Below are 13,984 nucleotides of genomic sequence, written 5' to 3'. Positions count from 1 at the left end.
TTATTAGCACTATTAGACAGAAAGTTCTTCCTTATAGTTTATTCCCATAGAAGCAACTGTTAAACCAACACTTCTTGGAGCTATTCAGATACTTGGGATGAAAAATAGGAGTTAAGATTTGTTTTAAATAGTGAGTAACTGACATGGAAGAACGATCTATTGAACAATCTTATCCACTGGTGAGAAGCTACACCACTTACCTGTTACTAGACCCTCCTTTGTCCTATGGCGTGAAAGAGAGGTCCTCCTAAATTTCTCACTCTGTAGACTTAGGCATCATTTCAATTTTTGTGGATATCTGTTCATGGTGGGTTATTTTGTTTGTGAGTGGTTTTTTTTTGTGGTTTTGGGTTTGTTGGTTTGGTTTTTTTTTTTTTTTTTTTTTTTTTTTTTTTTTGCATCTCTATGTTAGCACTAGTACTGTAGTACAATAGATTAGTTCTGTTTAGAGTCCACTCCTCAGGAAATATTGTTGGCTGTTTGCTGATGAGCGGAGAAGTGTGTAAGTGCTTTTAGGCATACACAAATACACTGTTTCAAAAAGACTTAGCCATTTGGTCTAGTTTTGGTTTGGTTTACATACATTTTAAAAACTGCTTTTATGTGTTAAGAACTAGGAGCTAGTAAGGATGTTAAATAATGATGAGACATTATGCACACATTGTCAGTATTTCAGAAAAACCATTTATCTACAATCTTTACCTTCCCAGCGGTCTTGAGCACCAGTACATGCATCTGCTAGGTTTTTTTCAACTTCTTACTAAATTCTGAAATGGATGGATAAATTGCTGAAGCAAAATCAGTTTAAATGCTTTGAGAGTTTATTTCCAAGATACTTGGCATAAACAGAAACCATTTTGACCTTCAGTCTGCGGCAGTTTGCCTTTGTGCTTGGCTCCAGCTGAGTTCCATTAGCTTTGAGAAATCCTGCTGAGCCCCTCGAGAGGAACTGGTGTGCACCTGCGGCCGCATCAGTGCAACCTCTGTAAATCAGGGCTGTGGACTGCGGGCTGCTCAGCCTTTCCATCCTGATTTTTCCACTCACACTGTGGATGCTGGCAGAGGCCAATAAATACAGTATATGGCGTTGTAGCTGTGCGCTCTCACATGCATTTATATTGTATATCTTTGAATATATCATGGTAGCGCAGCTTCCCCTGTTCATGAACGCACCCAGAGAAGACAAACATAAAAGTGACTTATTGTTGATATTCACATTAAACTGTTCCTTTGTTCCCTCACTGGATTCTAGAAAACATTAAAAAAGAATATATTTCTGTAAGAACTCATACTGCTTTTTGTTCTGTAAAAAAAGCAGTGCTTAATTGATGTTCAAATAATTTTAATGCATCCTTTACTACCTTGCTAGGTGCCACATACAATAAAGAACAATTCTGAGTTGAAAAATGATTGGCTTTTTCTTTAATCTGAATTTTACATACTTTAATGTAAAAAGTAGTTCATTTTCATCTCCCTCATACCAGAAGTATTTCCTAAGAAGTTGGAGTTACAAGCATAAAAATACAGTCAAGCTGTAATCCTAACATTCCCTCAGTAAAAGATTTATTTGCACATCAAGAAGATAATTTTTAATATAACAGATAAATAAGCTACTTAGTTTCTCATTATTTTGCTTTATATGCCATGCTGAATTTCTTAAATTTATTCCCAATGTATTGTATATCTCTGAAACAATAGTTACAAATCTATATGAAGTCGTTAATGTGCATGACATTGGCATAAGAATTCTGTGCATTGATTGTAGCCAGATCCTGAAATCATTGTATTGTCCTAAGTTCTGCTGAAGCTTGTATGCAAGAACTGTAAAAGTGAGCCTGATTTTTTTTTATTTATTTTTTTAATACATTTTGGATGCAGTGTTAACTGACTGCATCTCAGTTTGTGTTTTTGCTTAATCACTTCAGAATCATCACTGTAACTTATTTTTTCTTTTTGTGGGCTTGACATGGTTGACTCAAATCTCTGGTTTCAGAGTATTACAGAGTATAAGTGGGTTAGAATTCATATCATTGATCTAAGAATTCTGTTTTAGATACAATACCTTTTAGAAAAAAGTTACATATTGGCAAAAAAAGTGACTTAATAGGACATACCTCTACTGGCAATGTGAGGTGATGAACAACTGAATGAAGTGCATGGTGCATGCACTTATGGTAGCGACAAGACGAATGGCATTTCGTCTGACCTAGTTGTGGTGTAATCAATTGTTTGTATATGAGCTATGTGTCCTATATTAGTTTGTGGAAAAAGGTGTATGTTAAAAAAAAAAAAATCAAGCCTTTGTAAGGTGTCCTTACTACAGAACTCTACCATCTTTAGAGAAGTGAAAAAGAGTTCATTTGTAAACCAAGCAGCTTGTGGTTTTGTGAAATGCAGATTAGTTTGCTTTTGAATCCCCGAAGAATCATTTTCTGAAGCACGGATTTTGAAATGACATGTTCACACATGTAGGTAGGTTGTCTTCAGAGTCTGTAGATGAATGTAGAGATTTGTGAATAATCAGAATCTGCATTAAGAAGAAAGTAGGAGAATAAAAAATCATCAAAGCAAATGTGATTATTTATGTACATTCTTATCTCAGCGCTATTCAGTGTCTCTTGCTAGAATCATTAAGAGAACAGAAAGATGATTTTCCATGAGAACAGTGGAAAAACATGTTTTGTTTAGCCTAGCAAAGCAAAAGCTGAGTATTTGTATGATAGCTGTGTATAATTAGAGTACAGGTAAAAGGTTACTAAAAAAAACCCACCTCTGTTGTTTTGAAAGCCAAAGAAGTGGATGCTGGTACTGCCACAAAAAGAAGGGTGGTTAGCAAGTTATACAGAAACTTAGGTGGACATTACAGTTTTTAATAATCAGGGTGGATTACAGAATTTTATTTGGAAATAGGTTTTGCTAAGGAGTAGATGTTGCTAATGTTAACCTTAAAATAGCTGAAAAGCAGGTGATTTTTATGTGCTGTGGAAGTCCCTTTCCAAAGCAGTACCTCAGGTGATATCCAGTTATTTGTCATGAAGTCTTCAGCATCACTATTTGGAACATTTCCTGCATTCACAGGGAGGGACAACTGCTTTTTTTTATCTGTCCTTAGTCGTCGTTTTTTCAGGAATTAATGGAAGAGTTCATAGTGTGAATGAATCATTTAATTCATAATCACCAGTAGATAAAACCATCTAATTTTGGCTGTATTTAAGTACACGTAAAAGTTAAAAATGTTTTCAAATTGATGTGGTGGCACACTTTTTGATTAAAATGACCAGCTACCAGATTATGACACCATAATCTAAATAAAACACAGAACCAGTCAGTTTCAGCAGGAGATGCTGCCCTTTCTTCCCTTCTCCCTAAATAAATGTGATGTTCTCTTTGCAGGGCTGCTCTTGGTCTGTTATATTTGTGGATTTTGATGCCCATAACCGTAACAGACAGACACTCTGTTCATTGCTACCCCGAGAGTCAAGGTCTCATGTAAGTAATTAAATTAAATTCACCTCAACAGAGTGTGGAGAAAATAACTGCATATGAACATAATTCTTAGTTCTGTGATGGCCTTTATGATCGGCTTATAAAGATAGGAATTTGCTGGGAAGATGTTAAATTTTTGGTTCTTAAATGTGACTGTGATCTAGTTGTTTCTCTGAAATGGACTTATCATGGCATTCTTTATTTTATGAATATTTAGATTAAAATTGTAGCCTGCTGGTAGCTTTCTAAACAATTTAAAAATAAGATTTAAAATAATCATGATCTGCAGTAGCTTCAGTAGGGTTTGCAGTCTTGGTGATTATTTGTCTTTTGGCCTAGTTTTCACTGTACGCTCAGTGCCTGCTTCTTTGAAACACTTTATTTCAGCTTTGATCTATTTTTTTGTCTAGAAAAGAAGCCTTTAAGGTTGGCTTATGGTAAATGGCTGAATATGGAGAATTTCTTGTTACTATCGGCTACTGTTACGAATAAGTATTTCCTCAGTGAGTAAATCTAAGTGCAGTAAGAATAGATTAATTAAAAAAAAAACCAAACCCTATTTCAGTACTAGCATGAGAGATAAACTTGGTTTTTGAAAATCAGTAATTTAAAATAACTGAGTGGTAGTAGAGTTCTACTGCTTTTTTTGTTCATTGTGGGATATAATAGCATTTCTGTTTATGAAACAATACTATTAATCTTCAACATTAATAGCTTACTATTGTGTAGAAGAATTATAGCAGAGTTGTAATCCTGGATAATTAAAATAAAAGGCACTGTCAGCTACTTTTTTTATAGTTAAATAGTCTTTTAGAACTCTTGCTGTTTATTATTTGCTGGAGACTTGAAATATTCCAACAGAAACTGGTTTCATAAGTTACTTATGCTGTAAAAGCAGTCTTTGTGTCCTTTGTTTTCCTTCTATGGGTTCACGTCAGTGATACTGGCAAAAATAAGAGATTTTCAATGGCTGAATATCTTAGCTGTATCAACAGAAAGGAATAGCAAAACAGCACGTGACATAAGAATCATAACTTAAAACTACTTTTTTGTGTTTCTGTAAGCTTACCTGCACTAGTTAGTACTTTTTCTTGTGTTTTTAATTCACGATAGTTGCACATGGTTCTTGAGAAAAGCTACTCATGTTTTTTCCTGAAATTATTCCCTTGTCACTTTGATTGTAAATCAGATAGGCTTGTTTGTTACAGCACCTGAAGAATATTCCTGAAAAAGCTTTTCAGAAATGATGATTGAATCACAGTTACTTCTCAGCATTGCACCTTTATAAAATGCTTGTGATTCTTTTTAAGCATAGGATACCCAAATGTTTGAGTTTCCTCCAGGAATAACTTGGAGGATATATTTTGCTTCTAAAACCACAAAGCTCTAGAATGTGTTCACTTATCCTTGCAGATTATTTGCTCTGAAGTAGGTCAGATTCTGAGCCAAATGAATTGTCTTTTAAATCATATATCTGAATAGTGGGTCTGTAGTTTATCCTTCTACATCTTTAGAAGTCTAATAAGATGATGTTTCAAATATATATTTCAGTTAGTAAGTTAAACAGTCTTTGTTTGTGCATCAAATAATTGTCAGAGATTTAATTAAATTTGTCATGTGCTATTTCTCCCTCTCCTTCTACAGAATACTGATGCAGCTCTTTTGCCCTGTCTTAGTTATCCTGCATTTGCTTTGGATGATGAGATTTTGTTCAGTCAAACACTAGATAAAATTATTAGAAAATTGAAAGGGAAATATGGTTTTAAAAGATTTCTGAGAGATGGGTACAGAACATCACTGGAGGACAAAACACGGCGTTATTATAAACCAGCAGAAATTAAGGTAAAGGAATGCCTGGCCTATATAAGGACACATTTTGGTTTTCTAAATTGTTTAGGCAGTACTTAAAAAAAAGACCAAACAAAACACCCTCCCCTCCCTCCAAAAACCAACCAAAACCAAAAACCAGAGGAAAGAAAGCAATAACAGAAACAGCAACCCCCCCCCGCCCCAGGTCAGTATTTGCAATTTGAATTCCACAGTGATTCCTAATTGCCTCGAGTGAGGGAGATGCAATTTGGCCTGTGCAGTTTTGAGACATTGCTAAGTCAGCAAGTTAGTTGTTGATTTGTTTTGTAATGAATGTGCTTCCATTTGCTTTTAGGGTACAGCTGATGTCTCTTAACAAATAAGGAAGTTATTTATCATTTTATTTAATTTCACAGCTGACTAGAGTCTGGATGTATAGAAAACAACTTTGCTTTTGACCACAGTATTTATCAGTAAAGGTTATCTAAATGAAAATTTAGGGGTTTTTTATCCTCAATACTTTCTCTGTGGAAAGTAAAACATAGATTATATAAATAAGAATATTGAGAATGAGCCGCAGCGTCTGTAAAAGCACAGTTAAAATGTCCATGGAATTAAGAAGCTGTAATCTAAATGAAAAGCTGATGTACTAAAATGTTTTTACATTCATGTTTGTCTTTTATTGCATTGAAACTATTCAATAATGTATTCAAATACATTTCCTTAAACCAAAATGATAAAATGTTTCATTAATTTTTCTTCTTTTCAGCTTTTTGATGGCATTGAGTGTGAATTCCCTCTATTTTTTATTTTCATGATAATTGATGGTAAGTACAGCTTTACATTCCTGTTCTTTAAAGGCTTTAGAGAGATGAGTCCTTAGAGGAAAAATACAAAATTATTTTCTTGTCCTGCCAAAATAATCCATAATGCAGTGACACTAAATATCTCGTTGAGAGTTCTGCCTCACGGGTTAAAAAACCCCAAGCACCCAGTGTCCTATATTTCAGCATTTTAATGTGAACTGTTTCTGGAATAGAACTCGCTGTCAGGTTTTTTTAAAAAGCTTAAATCTCTGACAATCAGTCCTGTGTTGCCTTTTAAGCCTTTAAAAACTTTCACAGTATGTCAGAGCTTTGCAGCAGCACATGAGAGAAAAGGAAGTGGAAGAGAGAATGCATTGACAAACTGAATGTTGCAGCAGGTCTTTTCAAGTTGAGTATTCTGTGGTAATTGAAACAGAGTTCAGGAGGGAAGAAAGCGAACCAGAAAAGACCTAGTTTCTCTTTGAGAAGCCTCTGCTTCTTGGCCACATTTTTCCACGTACTCAGTTAGTCTGATTAAAGAAACAAAACAAAACAAAAAACCCACTGCCTAGCCCTTGTCTTGAGGATAGGAGACGTACCAGAAAAGTTCACAGGATGACTTCAGGATGGAAGTTAAAACTCAAGTAGAACAATAAGTCTGAATAAGAAAATGAGTAAGGGTTACAGCCATCAAAAAGATTTGTGAATAGATTAAAATCTGACCATCTTTTTTTTTTTTTTTTTTTTAATATGACATAGTTTTCAGGTAAAGATGGTGAGAGGCATAGAAATCTGCTGTCTGCCTAGACTTCTCTGTGGCCACCCACAGATTAAAATATTTTGTTTGAAGATGTTTCACAATTGATTTTTCTAAAGGAATACTTGACATTTTTCAAGGAGTGATGCTCAAAACTGAGGAGAAAGGCACAGTCATTTAATGCTGCCCACTTGCAGTTTTGAGAATAAAAGAAAGATAATAATCTTTAACTGAAGTTAGCCAAAGAATAAAGAAAGCATTTTACTCTTCCTTTGTTACAAAGCACAAAATAGATACTTTGCGCATACTATCCTTGTATTTTTTTGTGTACCACAATTTCATCAAATAGAACAATTCTGTTAGTAGATTTTGTGCACGTATCTCCAAGTCCACGAGCTTCTTTAATGCAAACTTTGAAGCATATACAGAGCAGCTTAAACTGCAAAAGGACAATGAAATAGGAGTAGATTATAATTGAATGTCTTTATAAGGAAAATGTTGAAAAAACCTCAAGCTGCTGCATTGTGACTACTGGTTCAGCTGAAAGGCTGTTTGCCCATCCAACACGCTTGCACAGTGGAAAGGAAAGCCTTTTTCCACAAGGTACATTAAGCTGCTGAATATCTAGGTGACTCCTGGTAGCTGGATTTTGTTACCTGTGCAGCAGTGGGACAGTGCTCCATTAAAGGAGGAAGGAGATAGTCCATAGTCCCCAAATTCTGTTCACATCAGCAAAATTTATTTCATAATTTCCTTTTTTCAAGATTAACAGAATATATTCAAGTAACTGTATATTTACCTATATTTTCTTTTATAAGACAAACTAATTAGCTCATCAACTTTTGTGTTTTGTCGATGACTGCATTTTAGGATTTTTAAGATACGGAGAGTTAAAACACTTCTGGCAAGTAGATACTACTGAATTAGTTATGCATTTTCTAGTAGTATTATGGACACTATTTTATTCCTCATGGATGATAAATATTATTACCCAACTGTTATCTTCACCAGCTGATTGGTATTTTTGATGTATCTTTTACTGTAAGAACTTCTGATGAATTGAACACTGGTGATGTTAATATTCATCATTTTGAGATGACTAAGTTCTGCTAGAAAAGCATTTAAGGTACTTGTACTCCCAAAGTTACCAATTTCTCCCCAAGAGCAGCATTACAAAGTTGACTATTCTGCTTAGTATCTCCAGGTGTGTTAGCAGTTCTGAACCCCTATAGTACGAAGATACTATACCTATATAACTTATCAATGTAATCATTTGTAACATTAACGGCTCAATGTCCATGTGGAGACCGGTCACAAGTGGCGTCCCTCAGGGGTCTGTGTTGGACCTGGCCCTGTTCAGCATCTGTGTTGGCGACATGGACAGTGGGATAGAGTGCACCCTCAGCAAGTTTGCCAATGACACCAAGCTGTGTGGTGCCGTCGACTCGCTGGACGGGAGGGATGCCATCCAGAGGGACCTTGACCGGCTGGAGAGGTGGGCCCGTGCCAACCTCATGAAGTTCAACCAGGCCAAGTGCAAGTTCCTGCACCTGGGTCAGGGCAATCCCAGGCACAAATCCAGGCTGGGCGGGGAATGGATTGAGAGCAGCCCTGAGGAGAGGGACTTGGGAGTGCTGGTGGATGAGAAGCTCAACATGAACAGGCAATGCGCCCTTGCGGCCCAGGAGGCCAACCGCATCCTGGGCTGCATCAAAAGGACCATGGCCAGCAGGTTGAGGGAGGGGATTCTCCCCCTCTACTCTGCCCTGATGAGACCCGTCCTGGAGTAATGTGTCCAGTTCTGGAGCCCCCAACACAAGAAGGACGTGGACCAGTTGGAGAAGGTCCAGAGGAGGGACCCAAAGATGATAAAAGGGCTGCAGCACCTCTCTTATGAGGACAGGCTGAGAGAGTTGGGGCTGTTCAGCCTGGAGAAGAGGAGGCTCTGGGGAGACCTGATAGTGGTCTTCCAGTACCTCAAGGGGGCCTACAAGAAAGATGGGGAGAGGCTGTTTAGTAGGGCCTGTTGCAATAGGACGAGAGGTAATGGTTTTAAAATAGAGGGGGGTAGATTCTGATTGGATATTAGGAAAAAATTTTTTACAATGTGAGTTGTAGCACACTGTCCCAGGTTGCCCAGAAAGGTGGTGGATGCCCCATCCCTGGAAACGTTCAAGGCCAACGATGAGGCTCTGAGCAACCTGATCTGGTTGGAGATGTCCCTGCTCCTTGCAGGGGGGTTGGACTAGATGACCTTTGAAGGTCCCTTCCAACCCTAACCATTCTGTGATTCTATGATTGTATGATTTACTCTAATCTTTGGAGGGGAGTTTTTCAACTTATTACTTCAAATTCCTCTTGTATTTTTTTAATTGAGATTTCTCAGCAGCTCACTTCTAGATCAGTTTGCAATTCTGTCCTTAAAATTTAGAACCAGCCTGTTTGCCTCCGCACTGGCACACAAGCTCTGCTTCTTCATGCCGCTGTAATTAAGGAGGTTATTTCCAGCTAGCTGGGCTGGCCTGCTGTGTCCCGTTCCTGAGCCTCTGTAAGCTCACAGCTTTGCTGTCCCCTGTAACTTGCCATCGATTTCAGTTTAAGCTAATAAGAAAGTGGCTGATTCATGATCCCCGTGAGATTTAGCTGTAGCAGTAAGTGAGGATCTACAGTTTAGCCTTTTACTTTTCATGAACGATTTAGTGTGTAGGCACTACTCTATTGAAAAAAAAACCCTAGAATTTTTTTCTTCTTCTTTTATGAACCTTAAGCTCATGGAAAAGTTATTTCTTTCATTAAATCAATTATTGTTTGGTTATTTTTAGGAGTTTTCAGAGGAAACCCTGCACAAGTAAAGGAATATGAGGATCTTCTGGATCCTTTGCTTCAGCATACATCTGAAGGTATTATCTGACAATAGTTCTAAAACACTGTAGCTTTTTATTTATCTGAAATTATTTAAATACTGACATTCCTATTAATGAATATTGCAGTTAGAGCAAAGGAGAAGCAATGATATCACTGTGTTTACTGATGGCAAAATGCTAATACTAAATAATCTCTTTCATGTAAATACACTGCATCGTAAAGTGGGATAATAAAAGTAATGTTGTCTGGAAAAAGTTACTGATATAAATGTAAGATTTACACTGTACCCACTCATTCCTCCCCTCCTTTGCCTTCATTATTTACAAAGTTCACTTTGACTTTGCAGGAATGTAGTAACTACCAGCAGTCAGATTGTTTCAGTGTTCCACCTGGATGCAGCTGAGAATTACTGAAATAGGTGAAAGATAATTTGGTGTGTGCGTATGAAATTGTTTCTAGCTTAAAGCAGTAAAAGTGGCAACGTGTTAATTTTAATGTGAATGGTCTCTTACTTAAATGGTGCACTCCAGAATTTTGGTGGAACTGCAGACGGCCTACAGGCACATCCATCCAAAATTCACTTAAAGAAAAAAAAATAAAAAGACCGTAAATCTCATGGCCTGAGAACAAAACAAGCTTCAATATACTGAGAGTCCAATTTTGAAACTCAGAATATTTAGTTACCTGTTCTTCACGTCGGTGGTACAGTTACACAAGTAGATGCAGAATATTTTAGTCTGACTTGTCCTTTAAACTTAGAGTACTTGTTGAAGTGAACTGGTTTCCGTAAGAAATACAAGCATTTCCTTACCATATTTTCATTACAATGGAAGTTTTCTGACCTTGCTGATCATTGTTTTTTTTCTGATTATTAATGAGTATGTGAAGTTCAACGGACACTAAATTAACGTTGTGGTTCCTCTTGTTGACTGTCATCATGTATGCCTCATCTTAAAATTTCCAGGTTTATTTTGATACCCCGCTCACTTGAATATTTCTAAAAACTCCTGCTTTTCAATTTTTCTCAGCATATTGCCAGTAACTTTTTTTTGTCTAAGCAAGTAGTCAGACACTGCATCTTTATTCTGTTTATCACCTGTTCTTTATCCAAATAAATCCAAGATTAAAGGAATACTAAGGTGAAATTTAATTTTGGAGAAAGCATATTAATTTGCTTTTGTATTGCATGTAATTAGTCATTTGTAAGTATGTTTCTGAATTCCTGACTCTTGTTCACTTAAAAAGCGTTGAAATAAGGGTTATTAATCCATGAGGATCCGTCATACCTGTGGCATAATTCTAGATACAAGATATCTTCCGGTGAAGAATTTATGCCATTTTGTTTCATGATGCTTCAGAATTAAAGTGCTGGTTTTAACTTGCTTTTGTACACTCGCAAAAAAATCTAAGTTTAATTTATTTAAATGGTTTACTACTTTTGGCCAAGATTTTAGTTTGAACAAGTTTTCTGATCCTGAGCTTGTGTTATGTGTGAGGGAAAACACCTCAGGTGTTTTACTCTGATGCAGCTTTCATTTATTGTGGTTATGGTTTGTTATCTGTACTGTATTTTACTTGAGGTGAAAAATACTGGGGTTTTGCACAGTGAGGTGCTACACAAACAATGTATGTGTTCAGGGAAGACATTCTGTGGATAAGTTTGGTGAAAATAAAGTAGTTTAATATTGCCCTGGGTTTCCTACACTGATTGTGGTTTTGAGAGATAACAATGAATGACAGCCATCTTTCTCTCCAATGAAATTGTTGCTAGGGTATAATTTTTCCTGGTTTGAATCCACGTCAGCTTTATTAGGGCACTACAATCAAATAGTAAGGGAAGTGGAATTCATTGACTTACTGTACTTATTTTAAAACTTCGTAGGGTATCCTGTTGTACCCAAGTATTACTATGTGCCAGCTGATTTTGTTGAACTGGAAAAGAAGAACCCTGGCAGTCAGAAACGATTTCCTAGTAACAGTGGACGCGACGGAAAGTTTTTCCTGTGGGGCCAGGCAGTTTACATCATTGCAAAACTCCTGGGTAAGAGACTGAGGAAATTCTATCAGGTTTTGACTCGTCGAAGTGAAGGATGTTTATCTTGTTAATGTTTTTCGTGAATCCAAACAAACGCATTGGCTTGAGTTTTGAACGGACTGTAGGCAGCGTGCCGTGTTCTGATTTGGTACATACATGGTAGACAAAACTTGCTTTTTGTTCTTTATGTTAAAATTCTGTGCTGCATGCAGCATACTATGAAGCTTACCGGAATATTTTATAGGATACTGAAAATCTTCTAAATGTGATAGGTTTCTTTTTTGCAGTTTATTTTCTTGGCTTGCTCTTTTATTTCCTTTTCTTCATGACAAAATAAATTAACGTGACACTTTCTGGATTAACTATATCAGCTGCACCTGTACAGTGATGTTTGTAAGTGATCTGTAGCATTTACTTCAAACTGCTTACAGCTTTAAGTTTAAATTTTTAATATTTGCAGTCTCAGATGAAGTTTATGTTTTCTTCAGTCTGTGTTGGTTTTACCCTTTAAAATAGAAGAGACTAGATGAACATTTGAAAGTGCATTTCAGAGTTTGGCCACTGAAGGTTGTTAGGGTGAATTTCAGTCACGAGTCAACTCTTGGTCTCCTTGAGAGGATTCAAAGGCTAATGCGAAACCAATTGTTAAGCCAGGAAAGTCTTCCCAGTTAAGATTTTATTTTTTTCTTAGCATTTCTTTTAGGAGAAACATGTATTACTTTATTTTAACATGCTCAACATTTACCTGGTAATCAGTAGATTGAGTTCTAAAAACTTTTTCTGGGAGCACTGTAGAGGGAAACATGCTGTTGGTAGTAAAAATGAGAAAGATTGAAGGGGAGTTTAAAAATGTAAGACTTGGCAAGAACAGTGGTTGTATCTTTAGGTATGGAAGAAGAGAGTCCATCTGGTGCTCCACCTGTTTGGTTTCACTGTATTCCTTGCGTAATTCCTTTTTTAGCCAACATTAGCAGGCAATCTCACCTTTAATGAAAAAAAAAATTAATTTAACCTCTTCGTATTAGCCAAGTAATCCTCAAATGTGTGCAGGAATACTGTAGCAATTCTGCTAGTATTCATCTTGTACGAATATTTGTGTATTTCTATACCTGAGGAATGCTGGTTAAATAAATTCTATTTATTGCTTGCCTAAATGCTGTTTGAGTAACATAACTTTTGTTTTGTTTCAATTCTTTCCTTTGCTGAATATTTTTACACTTTTTTTTTTAATAATTGTGCTAAATCTCGTTTTGAAATGTCATTAGTAACTGCTTCTTTTATTGTTTTAAAACTTTCTGCCCACTGTATTCACTACTTTTCATTCCTCCCTCCCTTTTTTCAAAATATTTTTTTTGCCTTTTCTCTCATGGTCTGCAAATAGGTTCTGGAAATTTTCTCGCAAAGCTAAATCCATTCACCAGTGACCGTTTTATCAGGAACTCCATTTGTTCATACTAATTTATAATTGGTGCATTTGCTTTTACTCCTTTCTGGATAAAAAGCTACCTAAAAACTAATCTTGTCTTTGGTGAAAGTCTTTGTGTGTGTTACTTTGCTTGTTGGTGACTGTTAATTAAAGGGAAGCCTGACTCCAAATACCTCCATTTCTGGGAAGGGACTGGTTTCCCATTTTATCATCGATTCCAGAGATTGTTGTGCTGCCTCACGGATAGCAATTAGTTTGTCTTTGCTCGGCCTCCTTGCTTCTGTGGTGTAGGCAAGCATATAATATAACTGTGTCAGATCCTTCTTCTGTCTGCAGGCCTCGTGTCTGCCTGTTGCAGTCCAAATTGTTCTGAACGCAGCAGCGGGAAGCTGAGTCAGTTCTTACCCATCTCGCTGCCGCCCGCAGAGGGGCGAGCTGAAGCAGGGAAGTCAAAATGTTGATCCTGCTGATAAAAGCTCTGCACAACAGAGGCAGTGAAAGCGTCTGCCTGCTGCTGTGGGAAGTCATCACATGCTTCTACAAGTGAAAAAATTGTTTGTGGAGAAAAGTGTGCACTGTGCAGGCGGTGATGCAGTTTGTCAGAGAATTTCTTTCTTGCTCTGGCTGAGGAGGTTTGTAAGCCGTTACGGTGGGGTCCCCGTGTTGGAGCATGGGAAAGGGATGCCTGTGTTCAGCTGGTTTATGCAACTGAACATTCACTCAGTTTAGTCTTTCATTTAGTACCTCTCTTCTCTTCCCTGTGCTTTTCCTTATAATTTTTGTATCTTATTCTGTGAATT

The 13,984-nt window shown here is 36.9% G+C and overlaps 1 protein-coding gene across 8 annotated transcripts in view; it reads left to right on the top strand.

Moving 5' to 3' along the window:
* The window catches only part of PHKB (phosphorylase kinase regulatory subunit beta), an 86,247-nt gene that overhangs the window by 31,968 nt on the left and 40,295 nt on the right, over nucleotides 1–13,984 (top strand). For all 8 annotated transcript variants that reach the window (XM_086757786.1, XM_086757785.1, XM_086757789.1 and 5 more), the window contains 5 exons: nucleotides 3,394–3,489; nucleotides 5,131–5,328; nucleotides 6,065–6,122; nucleotides 9,681–9,758; nucleotides 11,606–11,764. In XM_086757786.1, coding sequence (XP_086613912.1) covers nucleotides 3,394–3,489; nucleotides 5,131–5,328; nucleotides 6,065–6,122; nucleotides 9,681–9,758; nucleotides 11,606–11,764 — 589 coding nt within the window. The remainder of the gene's footprint in view (nucleotides 1–3,393; nucleotides 3,490–5,130; nucleotides 5,329–6,064; nucleotides 6,123–9,680; nucleotides 9,759–11,605; nucleotides 11,765–13,984) is intronic.

This window comes from Chlamydotis macqueenii, chromosome 13 (genome assembly GCF_036417535.1).
Source record: "Chlamydotis macqueenii isolate bChlMac1 chromosome 13, bChlMac1.mat, whole genome shotgun sequence".
Classification (NCBI taxonomy): Eukaryota; Metazoa; Chordata; class Aves; order Otidiformes; family Otididae; genus Chlamydotis; species Chlamydotis macqueenii.
Note: the sequence above shows the minus strand (reverse complement) of the source record. Positions and strands in the feature narration are given on the sequence as shown.